This window comes from Stenella coeruleoalba (genome assembly GCF_951394435.1).
Source record: "Stenella coeruleoalba genome assembly, chromosome: 8".
Taxonomy (NCBI): domain Eukaryota; kingdom Metazoa; phylum Chordata; class Mammalia; order Artiodactyla; family Delphinidae; genus Stenella; species Stenella coeruleoalba.
The window spans coordinates 60,566,862-60,593,877 of record NC_137154.1 but is presented as its reverse complement, the minus strand read 5'-3'; the positions used below and the strand labels follow the sequence as shown (position 1 = coordinate 60,593,877).

Genomic DNA, 27,016 nt, shown 5'->3' with positions numbered 1-27,016 from the left:
CCTGGGAAGTTGTCCCTGGATCACGGGACCCTGGTAGTGGCGGCCTGCACAGGCTCCCGGGAGGGGAGGTGTGGATAGTGACCTGTGCTCGCACACAGGCTTCTTAGTGGCGGCAGCAGCAGCCTTAGCGTCTCATGCCCGCCTCTGGGGTCCGCACTGATAGCCGCGGCTCGCGCCCATCTCTGGAGCTCGTTTAGGTGGTGCTCTGAATCCCTTCTCCTCACGCACCTGAAACAATGGTCTCTTGCCTCTTCGCCAGCTCCAGACTTGTTCCTGGACTCCCTCCCGGCTAGCTGTGGCGCACTAGCCCCCTTCAGGCTGTGTTCACGCCGCCAACCCCAGTCCTCTCCCTGCATCTGACCGAAGCCCGAGCCTCAGCTGCCAACCTCCGCCCGCCTGGGCGCGTGAGCAGACAAGCCTCTCGGGCTGGTGAGTGCTGGTCAGCACCAATCCTCTTTGCGGGAACCTCTCCACATTGCCCTCCACACCCCTGTTGCTGTGCTCTCCTCCGTGGCTCTGAAGCTCCCCGCGTCCGCTACCCACCGTCTCTGCCCGCGAAGGGGCTTTATAGTTTGTGGAAACCTTTCCTCCTTCACAGCTCCCTCCCACTGGTGCAGGTCCCGTCCCTATTCTTTTGTCTCTGTTTTTCCTTTTTTTCTTTTGCCCTACCACATGGGGATATTCTTGCCTTTTGGGAAGTCTGAGGTCTTCTGCCAGCGTTCAGTAGGTGTTCTGTAGGGGTTGTTCCACATGTAGATGTATTTTTGATGTATTTGTGGGGAGGAAGGTGATCTGCATGTCTTACTCTTCCACCATCTTGAAGCTCCTCGGGGACTGTGTTTTCTGATGCCTGACACTTAATACAAGCAGTCCTTGCTTTTGCATCATAGGGAGAGGTCATAAAGATGACATCTGAATAATCAGTGGGGAAAAAATACCATTGTCTAAGATATTGAACTTTCCTATGCCTTAGTGAATTGTCACTCCTTTCTAGGTTTGGATCAGCTTCCAACCTTTTATCCATTTCAATGTTATGAAATATGTCAGAGTTCTTTTAATGTGCACTTTTTTGCCAGTGTGATTTCCTCTGGGACATCTTCATCCTTTTCATCCCAACCTCTTTCTTCATTCATGTTCCTACATTTGCCTTTAGTAAGTTCCCCTGGCTGCATATCTGGTCTTTCTCAAAGGGTGGCAGTGTCAACATTCCCCTGATCAGCTATGTCTTCTAAAATTCCACTGTTCCATTTGAATTTCACTTACAGCATTGTCACTTTTTATTTCTATGCTGCACTTTCATCGTCGCTGGCAAATTCCTTCTTTGGATTATCCATTTCTGTAAAATGGCATGTGGGCTTACCACTAGGAGATGAGGCGGCAAAAGAACTACATGCTTTGCTGTCTGTGTGTGAACTGAACAACAGGTCTGCAGTGACCCATTCCCAGCAGACTTTGAAAGAAGTGACCGTGATGAGTTGCTGATCATGATGTGCATCTGTTACTATGTAGTGATTTGTGGAACAAAGAGCTAAGAGCAAGTTTATGATGTACTCACTCACTCACAGTTAATATACTGTGGTCACCAAAATTTGAATCGTATTGTCAGGGAGCTGGTGTTCCTTAATTAAACCATAGCAGTGGAAATTCATGCATGTTGGAACCACACAAATAAAAAACTGCCCACAGTTAGTTGCTCAGTCATAAATATCTGTTGAATGAATGAACTCATGCATTGACACGGATCTCAGTTTTGCGGTCTCAGTGTCTTTATAGCCTTGCCCATAACTATTCCCTTTCTCTTCCTTCCTGGACATAATAAAATATCCAGAATAATAGGTAAAAACATGTCTACTAAAAGCTGGCTTTGAACAAGTCATTGAACTCTGAGTCTCATGTGCTAAAGGCCCGGCTACTCCTTTCTTATCAAAATTCTCCCTGAGTGTCCAGCTTCACTTCTAAAAGTAACTAATATGCTCACTAGATTTATACACTAAATGCAGAAAGGACTCTCAGGCTCCCAGTGTAGTTTGTTTTCTCCCCTGAGAGAACAGGATCTGCACTTGGCAGAGGTAGCCTCTTGAATGCTGCCTCCACTGAGGATGTTCAGACCCAGTGGGCAGCAGGAGGGAGGGGCCTGATATTGACAGAAGTTACCTGACCTTATTCTCTCAAAAAATCCAGTAATTCAAAAAACGAAAGTAGAGGAGGTCTAAGGGAGAGACTCAAAGATAATCCTAAATTTTACTTAGCCTTTGGTCTCAAGGAGGTTACATTCCAAAATGGGCTACGAATCCTGGAGACATGTAAGCAGTAAGAGTGGTGTTTACCATACGGGTTTGATCTGATCTGGGTTCAGGGTTGGATCTGTCGCTTCCTAGCTCGGTAAGCTTTCCCAAGTTACTTGGGCTTTCAGAATCTCATTTCTCCATCTGTAGAATCTAAGAATTCTCTCCTAGGGTTGTTTTTTTTTTTTGCAGTACGCGGGCCTCTCACTGTTGTGGCCTCTCCCGCTGCGGAGCACAGGCTCCGGACACGCAGGCTCAGCGGCCATGGCTCACGGGCCCAGCCGCTCCGCGGCATGTGGGATCTTCCCGGACCAGGGCATGAACCCGTGTCCCCTGCATCGGCAGGCGGACTCTCAACCACTGCGCCACCAGGGAAGCCTTAGGGTTTTGAATCTAAGAATTCTCTCCTAGGGTTTTGGAGAGTCTTGAACAGGATAAGGAATGCAATGTACTTAGCGTAGTATCTTCTGTAGATTAAGAGCTTGGGAAAGTGAAACGATTTTATTTACTGAGACATAATTCAGATGGATGTCATTCTTTTCACTATGATTGTCTTGTCTCCAGTGTGCAGAGTTCTGGTTGCAGAGTCAGAGTGTACCATACAGGTGAAACTTATGGAAGTTACCCAGTCCGATCATGGGGGACCAAGGCTAAGGTCTTTGTTTTCTCCTGCATCATTATTGATGGTCACTGGGTAACTGAGAATCTATATTCTATTCTGCCTTTGTGGAGTCAGCCCCCTAAATTCTTTTGGAACCCCTCATTTGGGTGTGTTCACAGGCATTTTCAAAGCTTTCAAGAGCGAGACACTCAAGTCACATAGTGGTAGGGCCTCGCTTCCTTCCCTAGAATGATCAGCCTGGTGCAGGGGCATCCCCATCCAGCTACCATGTGTCCCCACAGCCAGGCACACACAAGTGGAGACTTTTTGAGAAAGGCACTGAATAAGAGTCACTGTTGTGCCTGACTGCTGAGCCGTGGTTCTCAGTTCTGGCTGTGTGGGGCACTTAATAAGTGGAGATCTGCCCAGGGATTGATTCAGTAGGTCTGGAGTGGAGCTGAGGCACCTACATTATAAAAGTGGTTCCCAGGTGAGGTGCAGGCAGAGCTGAGAACTGCTGCTCTAGCATCTATAGGTGCCAGAGACTAAGAACTAAACCAGCCCTGGTTGCAGGTGTCTGGACATGAATGTGACGGAGACTGGCCTGGCCCGGGAGGCACAAGCTGGCCTTGCAATGTGTTAGAACCTGGTTGCTGCTGATTCTTCTTACCCCAGGGCAACGTTTCCTCGTACTGTCCCCTCAGAGGGTAGTCCCATTCATCCTGACTGAACTTCTTGTAGCAGCTGCCTGATGGGTCTCCTGACTCCATCTCCCTCTCTTAACCTATCAATCCACTCTCCACTCTGCCAACAAAGTCATCTCGCTAAACCGAGAATTCCATTGTCACTCCCCTCCTCTTCTAGCCACAAAGGACTGTTCCTTGTTTCCAGCGTGGGATGTTTCTTTTTTTTTTTTAATTTTAAAAAATGTATTTATTTTATTTATTTATTTTTATTTATTGTTTTTTGGCTGCGTTGGGTCTTCATTGCTGTGTGCGGGCTTTTCTCTAGTTGAGGCGAGCGGGAGTTACTCTTCATTGCAGTGCACGGGCTTCTCATCGTGGTGGCTTCTCTCGTTGCAGAGCATGGGCCCTAGGTGCGCAGGCTTCAGTAGGTGTGGCACGTGGGCTCAGTAGTTGTGGTGCACGGGCTTAGTTGCTCCACGGCATGTGGGATCTTCCCGGACCAGGGCTCGAACCCGTGTCCCCTGCATTGGCAGGTGGATTCTTAACCACTGCGCCACCAGGGAAGTCCGTATCCAGCACGGGATGTTTCTTATTGCCTTCATGTGTGTTGTTTCCCTGCCAAAACACTCTCCCTCCCAATTAATAGTAATAGTATTACTTTCATAAATAACAAAATATTTCTTTATTTGAAAATTTAATCTTTGTTAGATCCAGTGCTATGTGTTTTACATATGTCTGAAAAAATCTTACTGACTTTAGAAGCCCAGTTCTAGACCTGCTCTGAGAAGTCTTCTCTACCCCCAATTGCCCAACAGCAAAAGTGTGTGCCTCCTTTGGGCCCCAAGAGCACCATCAAAGAATTCAGCGCACTGCGTTGTAATTTGCTGTAATTGTAATTTATGATCTATCTTTCCTCCCAAGGGCATGTGCTACATTTGTCTTTGTAATTGCTTGAGCAGAATGGGCCACTAGCAGTCATGGGCCATCAGGGGGAGTGGAGAGCAGGCTTGAGGGCAAATTATCTTCAATCCTAAAGAAACACCTAGATGCAGATGGTTTGCCTGACAGTGGATCTTTAGCCCTAATAGTGTCATCGCTTTTAAGCCACTTCGGCACAGAAAAGAAGTATCCCAGAGGTCTGCCTTTATACACAGAAGTGTGACTGATGTAGCACTTAGCTCCCAAGACAATCCAAGCCGCAGTCGGCAAGGCTGCTCAGCTGACGAGACCTCCCACCATGAAACATCATTGGGTTCACTTTATTACCCAAGAAGGGCTGGATTGCACTGCATCATCTATTTGGATGGAATTTCACCATTGAACCGATGAAAGGCAGCCAAATGGAGCTGTGCATTTTTTTGTGTGCATTTTTTTTTTTTTTTTTTTTTGGCCCTGTGTTTTTACAGGCAGACACTGTAATCAGCTGTCATGATAGCTATAATCAATTAGCTTATGGGCTGTTTTTCTCCATCTGGACTAATTGAATGGTTGCTTTTGTTTTTATTTTTGTTTTTCTTCTCTACTCATTCCCTTCTGTTACTATTGAACCATGTGACTAAGCCCCTACAAAACCTTCAGCTGCTCCTCTCTCTCTGGCAGCCTCCTTTAAGATGTGGCAGGAACCCATTAATCTCCAGAGAGATTTGCATCTATCTGCATTAATATCTAGGAGTTACGTATTTGAAAAATATATTTAAGTAGGTCCTCTATTGTTAAAGTGAAAATCAAAAAATCAGGAAATACTTGTTTCTTTTGAAACTAAGGTTTTTCTTTGATAAAGACAGAGTTGCTTACCTGACAGCCTAAGAACACAGTTAGCAGAGAACTTTTAAGAGTTGGGGAAACATTTCAGCAAACATTGTTTGCATGTCTGCACAAGTCTGGAACCTAAGCTAGGGACAAAAAGAAAAGTAGGGACAAAAAGAAAAGTAACACCTAGCGTCTGCCTGCAAGGAGCTTAAAGTTTAGAAGAAGAAAGATTTATAAAACAAACAAAAACAAACAAAAATCCAAACACAATAAAGCATTAAAGATGGTATGAGAGGGACTTCCCTGGTGGCACAGCGGTTAAGAATCCACCTGCCAATGCAGGGGACACGGGTTTGATTCCTGGTCCGGGAAGATCCCACATGCCACAGAACAACTAAGCCCGTGCACCACAACTACTGAGCCTGCACTCTAGAGCCTGTGAGCAACAACTACTGAGCCTCAACTACGTGCCTCAATGACTGAAGCCGGCGCGCCTAGAGCCCGTGCTCCGCAACTAGAGAAGCCACCGCAGTGAGAAGCCTGCCCACCACAATGAAGAGTAGCCCCTGCTTGCCGCAACTAGAGAAAGCCCGTGCGCAGTAACAAAGGCCCAACGCAGCCGAAGAAATAAATAAATAAATAAAATAAAAATTTTAAAAAATTATAAAAAAAACATGGTATGAGAGAAGTCTGTATGATGGCAAAAGGGAAGAAGTGGGATTAGAGAAAGAAAATATCCCTTTTTCAAAACCTTCTTTTATGTGTTCAAAAGAAAACTATCCCTGACCTCTCTGTCTTCTGGTTTCCACCTGCAAAATGGCTATAATCCATGCCATAACCTAATTCTTTTTGGAATGCATTTTGAAGAGACGTTGAAAGGGTTTTGAAAGTTTGTATACCCTTAGGGATAGGTATTATACAGATTCCACGTTAAAATCATAGTACATTTAAAGCAATGCCCATTGAACTATTAATTAATTTTTGTCACCTGCTCCATACAAAGCTTACTGAGGGACCTTGAAGTTCTTACAGGAATGAAAAATTGAGCAACTAGAATTAATTCCACTGGTTAGGTAGGGAAAGCCCGGAGGTGAGGGTAAGAGACCTGGCCAAGGACCCTGGAATTTGCCGGGGCTATTGACTCTTTGAGGTCACTTTTAATGACCCTGCTCTCTTCACTTCCTTGTCTGTGGCTTGGGGCTCTGACTATAGATTTGTTGATGCGTGGTTTTCTTCAACAGGGAATTAAAATTTAACAAAAGCAAAAAATCAGAACAAATAATAACAACCAAAAACTGTGCTTTGAGCACAGAAAAATAGGATATTTTTCATGGAGTTTTAAAATGTATTCAGCAGATGTTTATTCAGTGCTTGCTATGTGCCGTGTATGGTAGTAAGCACTGGAGGACAAATCAAAGATGTTCTCCATCCTCATGGAGCTTAGAATCTAATTATGGGGCAATTGTGATGCAATGTAAGCAATGCTATGGGGGTCTTATAGGCTGCCCAGGGAGGAACCTTTAATGCACCTTCATAAGAGATTCAGAGATGCCTCCACGCAGAAAAAAATATCAAAGCCAGGATGTGAAATTCTGAGAAACTAGCCCTGAAGAGTGGAAAGGAGGAAGAACAGGAAGTAGAAAAGTAGGAAAGCGAGAAGGAGCTCTTGTCCTTGGAAGTGAAAGCAGTTCAATAGGTTGGAGTTTAGACCCGTGTCTGGTGGAGCGTGGATGGCTAAGGAGGGCCCAGATCATACAAGGATCTTTATGCCCAGCTGGAGTTTGATCTTTGGTCTGAAGGCAGTGGGGCCAGTTAAATGGTTTTAAGTAGGAAAGTGACAGGATCAATATTGCCATTAGGAAAAAATCTCTTATCTCTGCTGTGAAAAGAATGGATAGGAGGGAGGATAATCATTAAGGAGACAGAGGTGAGGATCCTTAGTCTAAGGGGTAGAAAGGTCACATGTAGGTCTCACTGGCTGCTCTCACTCCCTTCCTCTGTGTGGAATACTATAAGGATTACACTCCTGGTCCTTCCCAGGCTTTTTGAATACAAAGACTCCCTTTGTGGTTTTTAGGATTTGTTGATAGAGATAATACTTACTGATACAATGACACATGAAATTAAACTTGATGTATATTTAATTAGTCACAGTGTAACCTATGTACATTTAACATTTAGTAGGACGTATACGTAGGAGACATTGTTGATTCAGTCTAGGGAATATTTGGTGCCTGGTAGATTTGAGGATTCTTTGCCAAAACATCTAGGATTCCCGAGAGAGAGTTGTTTTTGTTTTTTGTTTTTGTTTTTGTTTTTTTGCGGTACGTGGGCCTCTCACTGTTGTGGCCTCCTCCGCTGTGGAGCACAGGCTTCGGAGGCCATGGCTCACGGGCCCAGCCACTCCGCGGCATGTGGGATCTTCCTGGACCGGGGCACGAACCCGCGTCCCCTGCATCGGCAGGCGGACTCTCAACCACTGTGCCACCAGGGAAGCCCGAGAGTTTTTGATTCTCAAACTTGGACCCGGAGGCAAGGAGGCTTTAGAACTGTAGTTATCAGTAGTCTGTTAACTAATCCTTTTCAAAGGGTTGATGGCTATTATTTGTTGAGCTTACTGTATCCAGTAGCTTTACAGGTACTAGCTCATTTTACAGATGAGGAAACAGATGTTAGAGAAGTCAGTAACATGGTTTGGCTTCAGTGCCTCCTAGGGGTTAAGTGGATTCAATGTTTGAATTTCAGTTCTACCACTTACCATCAATGTAATTTTGGGCAAATTACTCAATCTCTAGTAGTATCAGTTTCTTTTTCTGTGAAATGGGTATAATATCTACCACATGGAGTTAGAACATTATTATAGTAGATAGTGGGTATTAAAAACCTAAATAACTTTCAGTAAATCATCTTCCCATTGTACCATCTCCTCCTCTTATTCCTTCTTTATCTTTTCTCCCCATTTCCTTGGCATCTATTTACATTTTAGTCCCTTCTCTTCTTTCTCAGTTTTCCTTCTTAATCTTCACATTTTATTAAACTACTTTTTTTTTTAGTGTATATACAGTTAACTTATGTGTTTCCTGTTCTTAATTTAAACAGCAACCATCTATGTTTTGTTAAATTGCTCAAGAACCAACTTGCTCTGTATGTGTGACCCTTCATAGAAAAACATTCTCACTTGCACATCATCGACCTAATAGTATATTTTCAGGTCCACTCTGACAACATTACTTACTCCACATTCTTTTGATATGCTAGAGATGAATCATCCACGCAGTGCCCTACTTAAAAGACATCTGTGTTCCTAGCCAGTGCTCTCTTCATCCTCACACATTCTCAAGTGCTCTGGCAAATCCTCTGTGCCCCTGTCAGAAAACAGTGATGTCAGGTCTCTTGGGATATAGCCAACAGTTGATGAAGCAGGTGCAGAATTACAGAAGGTGCAATTGTCATGTGCAGTAGTGTAGAGTTTTCCAATGTGTTTCTTGGAATGTATCCATCTCATTTTTAAAGTATATTTACCATTGCATAGTAAAATCTACAAGAAAAGCCTAATGGATAAAACTGGAATAACTTATCTTCTGAAATTTCATTCCTTATGTTGAGTTACCAAATAGCCACACCCTTTGGCCTAGCTTTTAAGGCCCTCCATGGTCTGGTTTCTCTCATTTCATTCTTTCTTCCTCTTTCTCTTGTGGGGACATGACCCCTACATTTAAATATTTTCTACAGCCTTCTCCTTTCACATGCCAGTCTCCAAGTGCTCATGTGCTTGCTGTTTCTCTGCTCTGGAAATCCTTCTTTTCTGCAAACCTCACCCATTCTTCAAGTATCAGTTCAAGTCCTACTTTTTCTGACCATTCTGAGTGATCTTCTGAATTCATTGAGTGAGGTAGTGTGATTTACAGGGAAAGTTTGGGGATCTAGAGCCAGAGTGCCAGGTTCAAATCCTGCCCTAGAGATGTGGATCTTTTTACCTTCTTTGGACCATACCTCTATCAGTAAGAAGATAGGGGAGATAAAGGTTGTTAAAGGGATTAAAGTAGAAAAACCATGTGAAAGCATTGTGAAACTAGCATGATAATCTTGCCTAGTATATTCAATTATCGTTTCCTTTTTATGCAGTAATTTAGTTTGCAATTAAACATTTAGTAAACACTAAATTCTTAAAAGTAAGAATGTGCATGTTTTTAATATCAGAGCTTCTGAAATATTAATGTGCATATGAATCACCAGGGGATCATTTCAAAATGCAGATTCCTATTCTGTAGCTCTGGGAGGGGGCTTGAGTTTTCTGTTGCTAACAAGCTCCCAGGTGATTTGCTGCTGCTGCTTGCCCATGGAGCATACTTTCATTAGCAAGGCTCCCTGTAAACCCAAATACAAAGGCGGCAATAGAAACACCCCAAGCTCATAGTTTGCCCTCTCTGCCTGAAGTTGAGACATGGTATTTGTACAGTGACCTTCTTTTCATTGTCCAGTTGTGTTTTTCTGCCTTCACAACTGCAAAAGCTGGCTAGCTCGGTACTTAACTTGGTCACACACTGATATTAGTCAGCCTGGGGTGTTAAACACAATTACTTCAGAAGAAATAGAAAATTCATCAGGAAACTTTCAGGGCTCCCACAGGGTGAACTTGATCTATACTGAGGTGCCTGCTACATGATGACAGTGAAGTGACTCATTTGATGTCAGGTCACAGACAGACATCATCTCGTTACCTGGGAAGACCTCCTTCTGAAGCAAATGTTGCAACAGGGGTATCTAAATGAGAAGAAGGAACACTGGGAGGCTGGTTATCTGACTAACCCTCAGCAGTGCAGAGCCTCTACCAACCAGAGTGGTCACAGCATCTATATCCCTGTCCTTTAAACAGTTTATCAGTGACTTCATGTTGACCTTTGGCGAGTTGTCATCTTTATCTAGTTCTCCATGTGTGCATGAGACAAGAAGGAATGTGTATCTGATTTTGAATTGCATACTTCGATTGCACAGTTCAGTACAGGAGAGTTGGTGTGGGAAGTGACTGTTGAGGCCATGGTTTTACAGTCAGGCCAGCTCACACTCTAGCTGTGTGGGACCTTAGGCATGTTACCTAATCTAAACTTTGGATTTGTCAAAAAGAGCTGTTAGAATAAGTGAGATAGTCCACGTTAAATGTTTAACACAGCTCCTGGCATGCAGTTAGGGCTCTATACATATCAGTTATATTTATTATATTATCGATGGCAGTTATTGGCGTACTTATGTTATTATAACACTTTATTAATGTTATAATTAGTGTTATAATTATTAGTATAATATTACATTTTAGGGTTTTTTTTGTTTTGGTTTGGTTTTTTTTGTTTTTTTTTGCGGTACGCGGGCCTCTCACTGTTGTGACCTCTCCCGTTGCGGAGCACAGGCTCCGGACGCGCAGGCCCAGCGGTCATGGCCCACGGGCCCAGCCGCTCCGCGGCATGTGGGATCTTCCCGGACCGGGGCACGAACCCGTGTCCCCTGCATTGGCAGGCGGACTCTCAACCACTGCGCCACCAGGGAAGCCCTTAGGGGTTTTTTATTGTGGTGAAAACACATAACATTAATTTAGCACCTTAGCTATTTTTTAAATGTACAGTTCAGTAATGTTAAGTATACTTACATTGTTGTGCAACAGATTTCTAGAACTTTTTCATCTTGTAACATAGAAATTCATATACTCACTAAAAACAAATTCCCCCACCCTCCTCCTGCCAGCCCTTTACATTTTAGTTCCATTTCTGTAGCATATTGATATGAAACCACTCTGCATGCCCTTGGCTTCCTGTCACTACTGGGAAAACACACAGGATTTGAAGTCAGAAAATTTAGATACAAGACTAAGCCCTGAATTATACTAACTATATGAACATCCTTGTACCAGCTTCAGGCTTTGATTATATCATCCGTATCTGCAAATAGGCCCATATTATATGAACTGTATATTATTGTTAATTAGTCTCTGATTACCCCCTTCTTCCAATATTCCTCCTCTATGTTCCTAAAAATTGTTCATCTTAGCACTTTGCATGTCACAATGAAATGTGCTGTCCCCTTGAGTAGATGGAAAGCACCTTGTGGGCTGGGGTTAGGTGTTAATTCAAACCTGATTTCGCATGTGTTAAACAGAACAGTGTATTCACTTTGTATTCCTCTCTCATTTGCTTCCATGTGCTCCCAGGGGCCCCATTTTCATCATGTTACATTTCTCTTTGGTTAACACCCTTCTCTAAAACCCTTGGCAAAATGCCTACCCACAACAGTGACTGGTAACAGGGAGCAGATCAGTCCAGTGGGGTGTGGACAGCATCACGGTAAAGTTAGAAAGAGTTTGAAAAAAGAAAGCCTAGCCTGATTTCTAGGCTGTACCTCTCCTTTTAATGACTACCTAGTTATGCTTAGAATGTTCTTTCTCCTGCTTCTTCTGCCAAGCATCTAAAGAGGTCAAGAGCCATCTTGTTACCTTCCAAGTGATTTGGGGGGAAACTGCTTCCAGGTACAACAAGCTCTGCTCCTGAGGATCTGTATCGACAGTTAATTTAGAGAGTCAAGGTTCACCTTCTGAAGCAGAAGCCAAGACAGTTATGTAACCTGAAGTTCTCTGTTGAAAACAAAACCTGCAGATGCTCAGAAAGCTAAATTAAACTCTTGACTTGCAGCTTAGCCACCAAGCATCATGGGCAGTCCAAAGAATATTACCAGCACCAGGGTGGTATTTGTAATGATGCCGAATGAAACACTATATTCATCTTCCAGCCAACATGACTTAAAAGTCTGCCCAGATTAGCTAGCCAGAAAGCACGGTGAGGTTGAGCTGAACTTTACACTGTGGTTTGTTGCCTAATGAGCTGTCTTGTTAAAAAAATTTTTTTTTGTAAAATTTGGTCATACGCACTTCTGATTTGAGAAAAAGGTTTCCTCCTCTCAGGAAGACTCTTTCTTGATGAAGGATTGCATACCCTAGATTGAGAGGGGAGCCTAAGAGAATGAATATTATTGGCAGCTACCACAGGTGTCATGCTCATCTCTTACCTTTAAAAGAGGATGGGAACTGGCAGTGATTGAATACGTGCCACACGCCAGGAACTCTGCATATGTCCTTCCAATAAATTATCAGGTGAAGTCAGGGAAATGGGCAACAGCCCCCTCATATTAGAAATTGCAAAAAACAGACCCAGAGATAGGAAATAATTTGTCCAAGGTCACTCAAGTAATATGTGGAAAAGCCAGGATGCGAACTGGGTCTTTCTGTCATGACCTGGAGAGAGTGTCTACTATCACCATACCACCTTGGGCATTGACCTTCGATCATCTAATTTCTCCCACAGAATCTGAGGTCCAAATCCCATCAAATAACGTCTCTAAAATAGATCCTAAAGTCTTCAGAATCTAAACTCAAATTATAATTAACTAAGCAGTACTTTAAAAAATATATATAGTTCTGTAATAAAAACACGACAGGAAATATTGCAAAGTAAGCAATTTTTGACCATAAAATACAAGTGATATTTAATTTGGAGGGATATACAAGGCCAAATATTAAAAGAAATTTGTGATCATATTGTCTTGAGAATAAGTCCCCAGTTTTTGGCCTTGTTTTATGGCTTCATACCTTCTGTAGGTTATATAGCTGTTCCTCCTCTATGTTTATAGTCAGAACTTGGAACACTTGACATTTTCTCCCTGTTGGATGTTAGTTTGTTAGCAACCTTTAATGCTTTTACTCATTTTCAGTGTGTGGGCTGATGATTATCGCCAAAAGCATATGTGGCTCACTCTTTTATTTAATATTCAACAAATATTTCTTGAACACCACCTATGTGCCAGATATTGTCCATCTACTAGGTTCTTTGTGTTCTAGAACTTTTCCCATATATGCCATCATGGATATTCCAAAGGTCCTTGAATCTAATAGTTTAGGAACTCCAAATGTAGTGTAAACACTAACAGTATAGAATTTATAGTAATGATGATAATAGTTAATGTTTATTGCATGTTGGCCATTTGCCAGGCTCTACTGATTAATGTTTTTGTATGCATCTCATGTAATCATCACAATAACCCCGTGATGAGAATGCAGTTTAGTATCATGCCTTTTTACAGATGAGAGCACTGTCCTAGAGAGATTATTACATAGTTTGTTCAAGATCGTAAGCTATTAAGTATCAAAGGTGGGGCTCTAATCCAGGCCCATCTGACAGAAAGTCCACATATTCTTAACCACAATGTGTTCTGCCTTTCAGTTAATTCCTTTCTGTTAGAGTCAACAAACATGCGCTGGGTGCCGGGAAATAAAGATGAATAAGACAATGGTTTCTGCTCTCAAGAAGCACCAGTCCACTGTGGGGAACAGACACTCAACTAGGCTCAACAAGCATTGGGCCTTGTTATACCATTTCATGCACTGCTGGGTACTGGAGATAAGCACAAGTCAGGCACAATCTCTGCCCTCAAGGAACTCGCAGTGGTCAGAGACAGATATAGAAACAGGAACTGTGAAGGGCAACTGATTCCTACTTCCGCTTTCCAGTCTTGGAGCCGTTTGGATGCTCACAGGCACGGAGAGGCAGTATTATACTGGGGCTCTGCAGCAGGTGCTTCGGCCTCATCTTCAGTCCACCATTTATTGGATGACCTCAGGCAGACTGCTTAGCTTCTTCTCGAAACCTGTTTCCTCCGTGTTTAAAAAAGAGGTGAGGTTCTTCTGTTTTAAATCGCTGGTGGTTAGGGGTGCTCAGAACGGAAGGCCTGTGGTGAGAGTTAGCTCTTTAGAGAAGGTGTGAACCCGTCCCAAGATTGGCAGCTGGGGAACTTGAACGGAGAGTTGGGCTGTCTGAACCCTGATTTGATAGGTACCTCGCCAGCTCCACTACGCGCACCTGAGCATTTTCGATGATCGCGGTCTCTCCTCGCGCTCCCCGCGCGCAGCTTCTCGCGGGATTCCGCGCTCTTCCGGCTCCGGCGCGGACTTCCTCCGGCGGTTCGGTGCGCGGGTTTCCAGACTCGACCTGGAAGGTGACGGAGATGGGTGCTTCTGATTCGTCGCCGCGGGCAAGTCCGTTCGCTTCAGCCCACGCCTCCCATGGCTCGTTTGTTGAGAAAAGTTGGTGGGTTTTAGTCGGTAGAAAAGTCTTCAAGTTTCTGCGCTGTCAAGGTAATTTTACTAGCATTTACTTCCACTCCTCTTCCCCGCCCCCCCCCAGTCTCCGCTACAAGTTTTCGACCTGGTGACCCACAGCTCTGGATCCGGGATTCAGATTGTTCGGTGCTCTTTCTGTTATTCATGAAAAATTAGCTGATGGTGCCGTTTTGTGGGTGTGCTTCTTGCTTCCCTTCCCCGAGTCACGGTAGGAGAGCAGCTTCACAGTTTCATAGCAAGACTGTAAATGAATTGTGTGTTCAAGAAAGATGGCCGGTTAAGAAGTCATTTGGTGGAAAGGGAAATGCCAGGTTTCCCTTTCCGGTTAATGATAAACTGCTGGCCAAGGCCTTAACCTTTCCAGGCCTGTCTCAAATCAGGTTCGTAACTTGGCCCCAGATTAGGTTTGTAAATGACCAAGGCATGCCAGTGGTAGAGGAAATGTATAAATAAAGAACCCTTTTGGGTATTGATACTTGTTTTTCCCATCGTTTATTTCTTGCCTTCACGAATTCAACAGGAACTTCGTTTTGTGGTCCCTAGCCAGTAAGAAGTTTAACACATAAAAGTGAGGAGAAATTTCAAGTGGCAGCCCTCAGAGATCTGTTAGATTTCTGAGTAAAGAATGGTATCCTTTAGGTTTCTGGTCAGCTAATGTGGCCTTTCTATTGAAAAATGTTAAATTCACTATGCTAGATGTTTTGAAGATATTTTGGAATTAATATATAGTAGTAACTACCTATATATCTACATAGGTAGAATATTACCTGTGTGCCTATATAGGTACTGAAGCATAATATTTCCTGAACACCTAGGTGTGCAAGGTTCTCTGCAGCCCCTACTAATATCAGATATGGTGGTAAAATTACTTGAATGTAGAATCCTCTGGGTAAATGTGTTTGTGCCCTATATATCATAAATGAAAGAGTGCACAGGTACCTCTGATTCTGGATAAGAAGGGAAGGCTTGTTTTCTCCCAAGATAGTGGGCCATTATGGCATAAATTTCCAGCACCTGCTACTGTTTCTTGCCCATAATCAATTCAGTTCAGTAAATAATTGTTTTATTAAAAGTTGAACCAGATGTTCCTCTGAAAAAAATAATAAGTGAGCCATAGAAGACAGAAAGGAAAGGAGTGTAGTAAAACGTGAGAGAATGAACCAGATTCAGAAGCTGAAAAAGATGTATATAAACATCTTGGAGAGCTAGGCACATGGGTCCAGGAACAAAATTAAGTGCGGCGGAATAGTCAGGGTGGACTGGAGACACTTCCCAAAGAAACCAGTAAGAACTGATCCCCAACCTGAATTATTTATGTACCTGTAATTGTCTGAGTTATCACTGACTGCACATGGCAGGAGTACTAATGCATCTTCATTGCCGCGGTGTTTGGGACTCCTCTGATGGGCAGCTTTGGCTGAAGGATTACCATCAGCCTAACTTGAACTTTTCAAACTGTGCTGCAGGCTGAAATGCTGTCTACTTAGTCTTCTCCCTCTCCTTCATAGGCGTCGGGTCCTGTGTCACCGTTTTCAGACTAACTATCCCACCTTCCCTTGCTCCGTTTTATCTTTCACAGATATTTCCCCTAGTAAATCTCTTGCATGTTGTTATGGGCTGAATTGTGTCCTCCCCAAAATTTGTATGTTGAAGCCCTAAAGTCCCAGTACCTCAGAATGTGACTGTATTTGGAGATGAGTCCTTTAAAGATGTGGCTGAGGTAAAATGAAGCTGTGTGAACCCTAATCCAGTCTGACTCGTGTGCTAATAAGAAGATGAAATTCTGACACACAAAGAGACCCCAGGGGTGTGTGTGCAGAGGAAGGTCCTTGTGAGGACACTGTGAGCAGGTGGCCATCTGCAAGGCAAAGACAGAGGCCACAGAAAAAGCCAAACCTGTTGACACCTTGATCTTGGACCTCTAGTCCCCAGAACTGTGAGAAATAAATTTCTATTGTTTAAGCCAAAAAAAAAAAAGAGATGAAAGTAGAATTTACTTTTTGGAGGAGTTTATTTGGAGGATTAAGTGATAACATATAGGCAAAATGTCTATATGTTAAGTGTATGTTAGTCACTATTATTATTATCATGCCCTCGTATGGCTTATAGGAACATTACAGGTGGTGCCTTCTAGTATGCTCAGCCTCATGTCTGTTTGGCTGCAGCCACCACCTTCACACACGCGTAACCTGACACCACCTTGCCTCAGCTGCCACACCTATCTCTGCTTTCTGCCCAGGAGTTCACTCACCACTCTAGCATGCACAAAACTGGAAGTGCAAGGGAGTTGACACCCCATGTGGCAACTCTTGGCAGTTGGAGGTCTGGGGGTGGGAGGAACTGGTGGATAGAGGCTCCCCTCCTCACCCCTTGGAGAGAGAGTTCTGCATGGCATGATGGATGCTCCTCAAAAGGTCCCAGAGGATTGAATCCCAGTTACCCACAACAGTGAATAGCCCGATGCCACATCCTGGTATTGCCTTTCCCTCCTTCTCTCTTCACTCTCCCTGATTCCTCCTCTTCCCTGAGATCACTGCTCAAAATGAACTATTACATGCCAACCTTTGAATCAGGCTCTGCTTTCTAAGGGATTATAGAAATGGGCAGAGGGAGGGAGGGAGAATGGGTAGTGGGCATGAGAGGTTTCCAGACTAAAAAATGGGTCATCTAGATCATTGCCACCTCACACAATTGGATCCCCTGTATGACATGACATGTTTGCCAACTGGTCATCTGGCCATTGCTTTAATATGTCCTGTGAAAGGAATGCATGGTCTCTAATCTCATTTGTAGACATCCTTATATCCCTGGCACCTAGAACAATACCTAACATGGAATAAGAGCTTAATAAAAATTACTGAAGGAATTTTTAAGGGAAGAAAATTTTGTTGGTTTGTATAATGACTGCAAATCTACTTTCCTTTGCCTTTAAAGCATTAGATCTAGTTTTCCATATAAAATAAGCTTTTATATGCTTTTGAGTCTGTTTTTGTTATTGTTTTTTTTTTTCGCAAAGAGAATTAATTACCAGGGGATTTGTAGGTCTTTTAATGACGCACTTTTTTTTTTTTTTTGCGGTACGCGGGCCTCTCACTGCTGCGGCTTCTCCCGTTGCGGAGCACAGGCTCCGGACGTGCAGGCTGCGGACGTGCAGGCTCCGGACGTGCAGGCTCAGCGGCCATGGCTCACGGGCCCAGCCGCTCCGCGGCACGTGGGATCCTCCCGGACCGGGTCACGAACCCGTGTCCCCTGCATGGGCAGGCGGACTCTCAACCACTGCGCCACCAGGGAAGCCCTAATGACGCACTTTAAAAAATAACAATGGAGTTAAGTAGAGACTGAATGTTTCTACCTTATTTAATTGATGTAGGCATTTTTTTTCTTAGATTTACATAGGTTTTTTTTTATATGTTAGCAGTATGGAAAGTAAAATAGATTTGGAGTCAGGATCAGAAGTTTATTCTATATAACTTAATATTTTAGTGACTTTAAGGTTAGGTTAATTTTTTTTCCTGCTAAGTTATAACTTTTTTTTAAAAAGTAACTTTTCTGATTATAATGGCATTACATGTTCATGGTTAAAAATTTGGAAGAGACAGAAAGAAGCATGTTGAAAAAAGAAAGAAAGGACGAAAGAAATTATAATTTTTACTCCTCAGAGACACCACTGTTTGACATTTTGGCTCATTTTATTTCAGTCCTGTTTCTGTCCATGAAATGTGTAGGGTGGGTTGTATTATATGTAAACCTTCCTATCCTGGTTCATTTTAGTTACATTATAGATAAGTACTTAACAATGTTATTTGACATGTGTTACAAACATTTTTAATGTCAGCAAAATTTTTCATGTTTTCAGATGCATTCTTTTCCACACCTCCACCTCCCACCAAAGTTTTACTTAGAAGATTAAATATGTTAAAAGAATTTTAATTGGGCTTTTCTAATTATAACAATAAATAAGAAAAAAACAGAAAATAATACCTATTGACTTTGTTGTGGTCTTTACAATTTTTTTCTATATTCTATGAAATTGGATTCATACTTATATAGTAAGATGATAACCTCTTTTCTTTTTTTTTAATAAATTCATTGTAGGCTGTGTTGGGTCTTCCTTGCTGCACGAGGGCTTTCTCTAGTTGTGGCGGGCGAGCGGGGGCTACTCTTGGTTGTGGTGCACGTGCTTCTTATTGCGGTGGTATCTCTTGTTGCAGAGCACTGGCTGTAGGCACGCTGGCTCGTGGGCTTTAGCACAGGCTCAGTAGTTGTGGCGCACGGGCTTAGTTGCTCTGCGGCATGTGGGATGTTCCCGGCCGAGGGCTCAAACCCTTGTTCCCTGCCTTGGCAGGCGGATTCCTAACCACTGTGCCACTAGGGTAGTCCCCCTCTTTTTTCTTTTAACAGTGTTTTGTGATCATTTCTTTATGTCCTTACTTTTTAATTTTTTTGGTAAAAGTGAATTTTAAAGAAATCTAGGATTCCATTGTGTGGAATTGACACTATTGGTTTAGCCAATTTGCCATTATTAAACTTTCCGGTTGTTTCTGATTTTTTTTTTCACTATAATATTGTCAGGATGAGTATTAGATGTTATGGGTCATTTATGTGGGATGATAACATTTGTCACTCCTCTAAAAATCAAGTCTTTTCAAGATAGTTGGCATGGAAATGATAGATTATTTGGAATCTAATTTTTTTCTGAGATTTTCATGTGTATTATTTCATTAAATATTGCAGTTCAAGTACCTAGGTTAAAAAAGTACCATTTTGTTTTTTGGTTACTATTTGTTTTCATCAGTGGGTTTACAGGATCCAGATTATGGGATTTCTATGATGTGTTGTTTTTGTTTTTTGTTTTTAGGAAGCTCCCTGTTAGCTAAGTCACTTTTTAAAGTCTTTTTTGAATTTGTTACAGTATTGCTTCTGTTTTACGTTTTGATTTTGTGGCCACGAGGCATGTGGGATCTTAGCTCCCAGACCAGGGATTGAACCCACAACCCTGCATCGGAAGGCAAAGTCTTAACCGCTGGACTGCCAGGGAAGTCACTGTGATGTGTTGTTAGGGGAGATTCCCTTTATAGTCCATCATAAGTGACCTTCATTAAAAACACATTTATAGGCTACAGAGGTAATAAGTTTTACCAGTTAAAGATACTGGATTAAAGGTTAGAGCATGTGATTTTCCTAGGGCTTGATGAGAGTTCAGTCATGTCTGTGAAACGCTTGAACAGCACAAATGTACTATAGAAGATAATGTATTTTCCCCACTGGGGTCTGGATTGGTGCATCATTATGTTATCATTTATAGTGCATTTGGGAAGAACTGCAATTTCTTACCAACAGTGCATTTGCTCTCTTTCCATCACATACTCTCCTAAGTACATTTGTATGGACTACAGAAAAATTGCTTGTATTTAACAAGCCTCATCTGTTAACTCTTCCTACTGCTTCAGCTCTGGAGACCTGAAGTAACTTGAAAACTTCTGAAAGAAAATACTTTGGTTAACCTTTATTGGTTCGTGAAGCTTCATTGTACGGAGAGAGAGAGAGAGATCAGAGTGTGTCCAACCTGTGTTCAACACACAGGAAGTAGAGCTTTCACTGGGTCCTGCCCAGCCAGAGCATGGTACAGTTTAGAGGTGCAAGTTGACCTGGCTTCCTCCACCTCCACCCACATCTTCTGCCTTAACAGACTCAGATTTCTGTCTTGCAAGGCTGCTGTCCAAATCACCTACTTTACTTTTATAGGCAGTAATGATAGCCACCAGCTGCAGAGAGCTGTGTCAGGCTTGGTAGTAGATACTTGGCATTAATTATTCCACTTCATGAGATGGGTTGAATTCTACCTCTTTATAGATAAAGAAATTGAGATTCCCAAAGGTTAAAAAAATTCCCAACTTTACATCATTGTTAAGTAGCGGAAGATATTTGAAATTTTCTGTGTCTCCATCCCTTCCATTTCACAACATCCCCTTTCAAAAAAAATATATTTTTAGCCAATACTGACACTTAAATTCTTTTATACTGAAGTAAACTACCTATTTAAGAGAAGATTTGTAAGCAAAATAAAAGTGGGGGGAGGGGCGATTTGCTGACAAGTTCTTATCTCAAGCCAACACTGAGTTTGCAAAGAAGGATAAGTTCCTGGCAAGATCAGGCAAGCTGCTCTTTCAGCAGATAAATTCTAAGGTTGGCAAAGGTAGTACAAAATTATCTTCTCACCATAATAATATGGAGCACTCCTGAGATACTCCCCTGACAGGACAGTGCTGACTACCTCTCGACTTCTAATTAAAGAAGAGTTGTCAAACACACCAAATTACAGAAACTTTTTTATATACTCAGCCCTGTGTGATGGTGATGAACCTTCTGGCCCTCTCTGACCTTACCTCAGCCTGGCTTATTCATTCCCTGGGACCTGTTCACACTTTTCTTCTTGCCCCTCCCTACCAGTGTCTGTGCCTTTCTGTTGCCTTTGTCCCAAAGGGCTTGTATGTATACATGCTTGCAGCCCTATATCAAGCATCAACTCCTCCTTGAAGCCCCTTCCTCATCCTTGTAGTGCTTACTCTTTATGCCTCAGTTGCCTAGTGCTGACTTCTATCATAAAATTCCCTAGGCCTTAGTGCCTTCTTTTGTTCCTCTCCCCATGCTGCGCTGAGAACTTCCTGTGTTCAGGGACTTTGTCTTATTCTTCCTGGATTTCCTTTGCCTAACCCAAAGCTTGACCTGAAATGGTCCCTCATCAATAATAGTTTAGTGGATGGATGAATGAATGAAAAGATAATGATAAGGGCTAACATTTACTGATCATCTGCTGTCTAGTAAATGCCAGGCACTGTGCTAAGCGTCTTAAATACTTTATCTCTTTTGATCCCCAGAACATCCCTGTAAGGTAGAAGTTGTATTTATCTCTATATTACTGATGGGAAAATTGAACTTCAGCAAGGTTAAGTAACTTGCCTGAAGTTATTCAACTAATGATTGATAGAATTAGGATTTGTGCTCAAATCTGTCTACTTTCTGAGCTGGAATTCTTAACTACCATAGCTAACAATATGGCAGCTTCACAAGGGGTGCCTCATCACCATCTCCTGGACCCCTGCCTTCTTGCTCCTTTTATAGAACCTACTTAAAGGAAGCATCTAACAAAATCAAGACATCCTGTTGTGTGCTATTTCAACAAGTGCTTAAAATGGTACTTTTTTATGTTCCAAATACTATGTGTTTTAATCCTAAAGGAAGTAAGATTTAGAGTCTTTATTTTGTCAGCCACTTAGCATAACCCTAGGTAAAACAGGCAACACTAGAACAATTGTTTAGGTTACGATACCTGAGTACTTGTGATTCATGATAATTTCTTATGTTTTGTATCTGATGATTAAATCTTTTTTCAGTGCAGATGGGAATAAAAGAAATGTAGATTATTAATTTTGTGACTGTATAAAGGACCTATTCAGAGTCAGTTTTTTACTTTTATTCTCATTCCATTGTGGCATTTCCAATTAATCCACTGAGATTTATGCCTTAAGGACATAGAAACCTTTTTTAGCAGCACAGTGGAAGAAAGTGACATTTCATTGACATCTGTGCATCTTTTCTCATGTTTTGTTCTGAGGCATGCCTGTTTTTAAATAATTTCTAACCCTTGGAGTCATGCACAGATCTGGTCTATGTTGGAATTGTAGTTCTGTCTTTCCATACTTTAGTCTACTGTGTTATAGTTCCTGGGTAAGAGCTCCATCTTTATTTCTGGGTGAGCCTTTCCCCTGAACCCCAGGGAACAGGGCTGGATGACCAGGGAGGAAGCCAGGTCATTGGAGCCTTTCTGCTCCTTAAGCCCCAGTGAGAGCCCCAGTAACCAGGCTCCTGCAACTTGTCTCCAACTCTTTTGACCTTTGAGCTGAAAGTAGAGGCCAAGGAAGAGCTCCCTCCTCCTTTCTCAAAAAGAGATGATAATCCCCACTAACGTGTATTTAATGCTTCCTAAGTGTTAGGCATCACGCTGAGCTCTTTAAATACATGAGTTCATCTACTTTTTAAAACAGTGTTATGATATATATACTAATTGCTATCTTCAATTTATTATTTAAAATAATTTAAATTTTTGATTTTTTAAAGTACTTGTTGAAAAGTTTTTTCCTCCCCTTTTATCATCCACATACTTAACCACTATTTTTAGTTTTTTGTGTATTTTTTTGAGCTTCCTTTACAAAGACAGCAAATTATATATACACACACACTTTTTTTTAAAAAGAATCTCAGGATTTTCCCTCCTGTGTGTTTTTTTTAAATTTTAATTAATTAATTTTATTTTTATTTATTTTTGGCTGTGTTGGGTCTTCATTGCTGTGCACGGGCTTTCTCTAGTTGCGGCGAGCGGGGGGTACTCTTCATTGCAGTGCACGTGCTTCATTGTGGTGGCTTCTTTTGTTGTGGAGCGCAGGCTCTAGGCATGTGGCTTCAGTAATTGTGGCACGCAGGCTCAGTAGTTGCAGGCTCAGTAGTTGTTGCTCACAGGCTCTAGAGCGCAGGCTCAGTAGTTGTGGCGCACGGGCTTAGTTGCTCCGCGGCATGTGGGATCTTCCCGGACCAGGGCTCGAACCAGTGTCCCCTGCATTGGCAGGCAGATTCTTAACCACTGTGCCACCAGGGAAGCCCACATATTTTTTTTTCTTTTACCTCGTTTCTTTCACACCAAAGGAAGCGTCCTATACACTCTCTTCTGCACTATTTTTTTTTTTTTTTTTTTTTTTTTTTACTTATTGATGTGTCTTGGAGAGCTTTTTATGTCAGTACATAGAAAGCTTCTCTATTTTTTACAAGTACATAATAACCCAATGTAAATTGTACCATAATTTTATTATACCAATTTTCAAGATGAAACCAGAGCCCAGAAGGTTAAATAACTTTCTTAAAGTGAAGAGAAAGATAGAATTCCCCTATGCCACCTGCCTCTGACCGCAAGGGTCACAGAAATCTGAAGATCATTTGACAAAGAAATAAAGGCCACAGTGCTTCCCCAGTTCATCAGCCCCCTACTTCTGCTCCCTTTCATACTTCCTCCCTAATGCCCTGCTCTGAGTCTTGTGAGTACTGTTTAGAGTGGAGCAAGTTGATGTGCTTTGTTTTTTTCTCTTCAGCCTTTTCATCCTGTTTGACATATTTGGGGTCGTATCCCTCTGCTCATGTCTGCCTTTATTGGGACCCCTTTAGATGTCTGCTTTAGACATCTTTGGGAGTAGTTATTTGTGATAAGCCTTGGAAACTTGAGGTTTGACTGCAGATCCCAAAGTGTCTGATGTTTGTGTACATTCAGAACTATTTTCCCTGCCCAACTTGACCTCTGTCTGCAACCCACTACCTACCTGTCAAAGACCTGGCTATCCTCTAAAGCAGTGAGAGCTACTGATATTTTTGGTCATCATTTAGCAGCCTCTGCCTGTCAACTGAACTGTTCCCATCTGGCTGGTTCTGAACTCTTGGCTGCAGACCCTGACTTTACAATCACACTTCTGGAAGGCAACATGGGTGAGGGTGAGATAATTTAGTAAAGGCTGCCAGAACTTGGCGCATAGCAAAAACTCAGTAAAGATGATCAGATGATGATGATGATGGTGGCGGTGATGATGGTGGTTTGGTGATGATGATCTCATGTAATTCTTTAAAAGGCGTGCAAACTATGATTATCTTTATTTTATAGATGTGGTAACTTAGAAAGGTTTTTGTTTTGCTAGAGCTCACATAGTCATTGAGTGACAGAGGTGAGATTCAAATCAAGGTCCTTCTAGGCTGTTCTTTGTATTATATCATTAAATAGCATTCAGAGGAGACCCGTGTTACCAAATGGCACATTTAAGTACATAGTTAATAAGACACTGTGCATACATCCAAGTTCATGCATGAAGTAGTGTTACTATGATAAAGGGTTTGTGATTGGCACAAGATTCTGCTGTGTTCTTCAGTACATTACAATTACATTAAAATGAAATGCCTACTCTCATTTCTGCAAATTCATCACCCATATATTTTATTTCAGTCTCAGAAATGTTTGAAACACATTTTTTAGCCAATTTTGGAAAGAAAATTTCCCTTTCAGTAATTCTAATACTAATAGTTAACTATAATATAAAATTATAATACTAATAAAAGTTACCATTCTTGTTATATACCAGCCACTGTACTAAGCTGTTTACATCTGTTATCTCATGTACTCTCCATAACAGCCCTATGTGATAGGCATTATTGTTTTCATTTACAGATGGGGATTGAGGCTTAAGTGAAGTTAAGTGACTTGTCCTAGGTCTTTATTTATTTATTTTTTATTATTTGCTTGTGCCGGGTCTTAGTTGTAGCAGGTGGGTTCCTTAGTTGCGGCTCGCCAGCTCCTTAGTTGTGGCCAGCAGGCTCCTTAGTTGTAGCTCACAGGCTCCTTAGTTTTGGTATGTGAACTCTTAGTTGCAGCATGCATGTGGGGTCTAGTTCCCTCACCAGGGATCGAATCCGGGCCCCCTGCATTGGGAGTGCAGAGTCTTAACCACTGCGCCACCAGGGAAGTCCCTTGTCCAAGGTCTTAACAGCTTAGTAAGTGGCAGAAGCCAGATGTCAACCCAAGCGAGAAGTGACCAAAAGCTCTTAGGTGAAATCACTGTGCTTCACCATAGCTTTCTCTCCCCGATGGTAAGCAACAGGGTGGCCACCTCTGCACCTATAGGAGAGTGCAGAGTCCATGAGCCAAGCCTATTGTGAGTCCTTTAGAATCATTTCTTACTGGTCAGAGATTTTAAATTACATGTCGTAATTTTCTCCAGATGAATCTCAGTGTTCTGCGTCTCTCTGTTTAGGAAAAAATATCACAGTGTGGTGCATGTTCTTTTTTAATCCCACCTGCACTGTTAGCACCTTTACTTTTTTTCAAAGCTTTTTACATATGTTATCTCATTTGTCAAGTCACCAACTATTCTTAGCCAGGCTACTGGTGGAATTCTCCTTCCATACCCCTAATACACACCATTTCTTTCTAAACAAGACCATTCCCAAGTATGGTCTTTCCAGATTAGATATTTAGAAACCACTTATTTTATTTAAGGGCTTAGGAGTTAATTTCTCTCTTAATTTTTTGAGAGCTTCAGAAACTGAACTCATCCTGGCTGAAAGCACCAAGTGTGGTCAAAGGCTCTTAAAACAAATTAGATGCCATCTGCTTCCCAACACTTTGAGAATGTAGACCTGTTTGAATTAGTATTACAACAAGCCAGTTGCATGTGGTTTGATTAATTACTCGTGAGTTCTTACATAAAAGTAATTTTTCCTAAGTGAATTCTTTAGATAATTAAATGTCAAGTATGTGTTATTTTAGAGTCAACTTCATTTTCTTTCTTTAAGTAGCAAATTTGATATTGTTCACTTTAGTTGAACCTTTACTGAGCACCTACTGTATGCTAGGTGCTATTCAAGGCATTTTGGATTGCTTGAAAGAGTAGAATCCAACCTTCTGCTTCCTCCTCCTACAATACAAAATGTTACGTACACTGATCTGTAATTTCTTTGAGGGCAAAGAGCGTGTCTTATTGCTCTCATATGGAACACCTCACATAGGACCTCACCTGTGGAAAGATCTTCTTTATTTAAAGCGAATGACTTCTTGTTTCATCTGCTTTCATGAAGGGAGCTATTAGCAGTCTTGGATCATAGAAAGGGGCATTCGTACTTCTGTTTTCTGTGACAAAGATCAAAGATGGACTTAGTACAGATTCTCTTCTCTGGGCTCCCAGAGTGCTTTGCAACTGTCTAATAGCAATAGCACTTCTTCCACTTGTGACTGTGAGTTCCATGTCAGGTACTGTGTCTTATTCCTCTATATATAGGCATAATCCTCTGCACATAGGCATTCAGTCAGTATTTGTTGAATTGAGTTAATCACAGGCTGCTTCATTTCCCTCCCAAAGAGCAGAGACCATGTCTTCATCATTTCCATTTACATCTTATCTATAGCACATGGTGATGCACATTTTGCACGTAATTCGCGATCAGCAGGTGCTTACGGATTTCAAGTCTCATCTTTCCCTTGTTTGAGTTCATTGTGCTACCACTTTTCTTTTTCATAGCAAGACCCCAAATTTGAATCAAGGAATGAGTGTCTTCCCTGACTGACTTTACCCAATGAATAAATGATAACCAAACACACGAATAAGGTGCCTTCTCCTACAGCCACAAAAATGTCTCCCTCTCACCTGACAGGTTGGTAAACAGGATCCTGAAAAGGAAGGACTTGTGTAAGGTCCCTAGAGAGATTGTAGTGACACTGCAACTAGAATCCAGATTTCATTATTTCCAGCCCAGATTTCTGCCTTCTTGGCATCTGCCCTCTTTCCCTTTCTTTACATCCCCACTGCTGCTGCCTGAGATCAGGCCCTATCCCTCCCACCTGGACTGCTGCTCTAGGCTCCTGACTGTTCTCTCCACTGCCATCCTCTACATCTCCAGCTTGTCTTTCACGTGGTTGCCACGGTGATCTTCTAAAGTGCAAATCGGATCATGC

The 27,016-nt window shown here is 42.1% G+C and overlaps 1 protein-coding gene across 23 annotated transcripts in view; it reads left to right on the top strand.

Moving 5' to 3' along the window:
- The window catches only part of DLG2 (discs large MAGUK scaffold protein 2), a 2,041,348-nt gene that overhangs the window by 1,805,366 nt on the left and 208,966 nt on the right, over positions 1-27,016 (top strand). The window contains exon 1 of one of the 23 annotated variants that reach the window (XM_079928921.1): positions 13,629-14,032. The exons of 21 other annotated variants lie outside the window; for them this stretch is intronic. Coding sequence is in view for 1 of the 2 variants with exons in the window: in XM_079928920.1 (XP_079785046.1) it covers positions 14,232-14,493 (262 nt within the window). In the remaining variant the exon portion in view is untranslated. Of the gene's footprint in view, positions 1-13,628; positions 14,033-14,114; positions 14,494-27,016 lie in introns of those variants that run through there. One more of the 23 variants, XM_079928920.1, reaches the window with a different exon arrangement.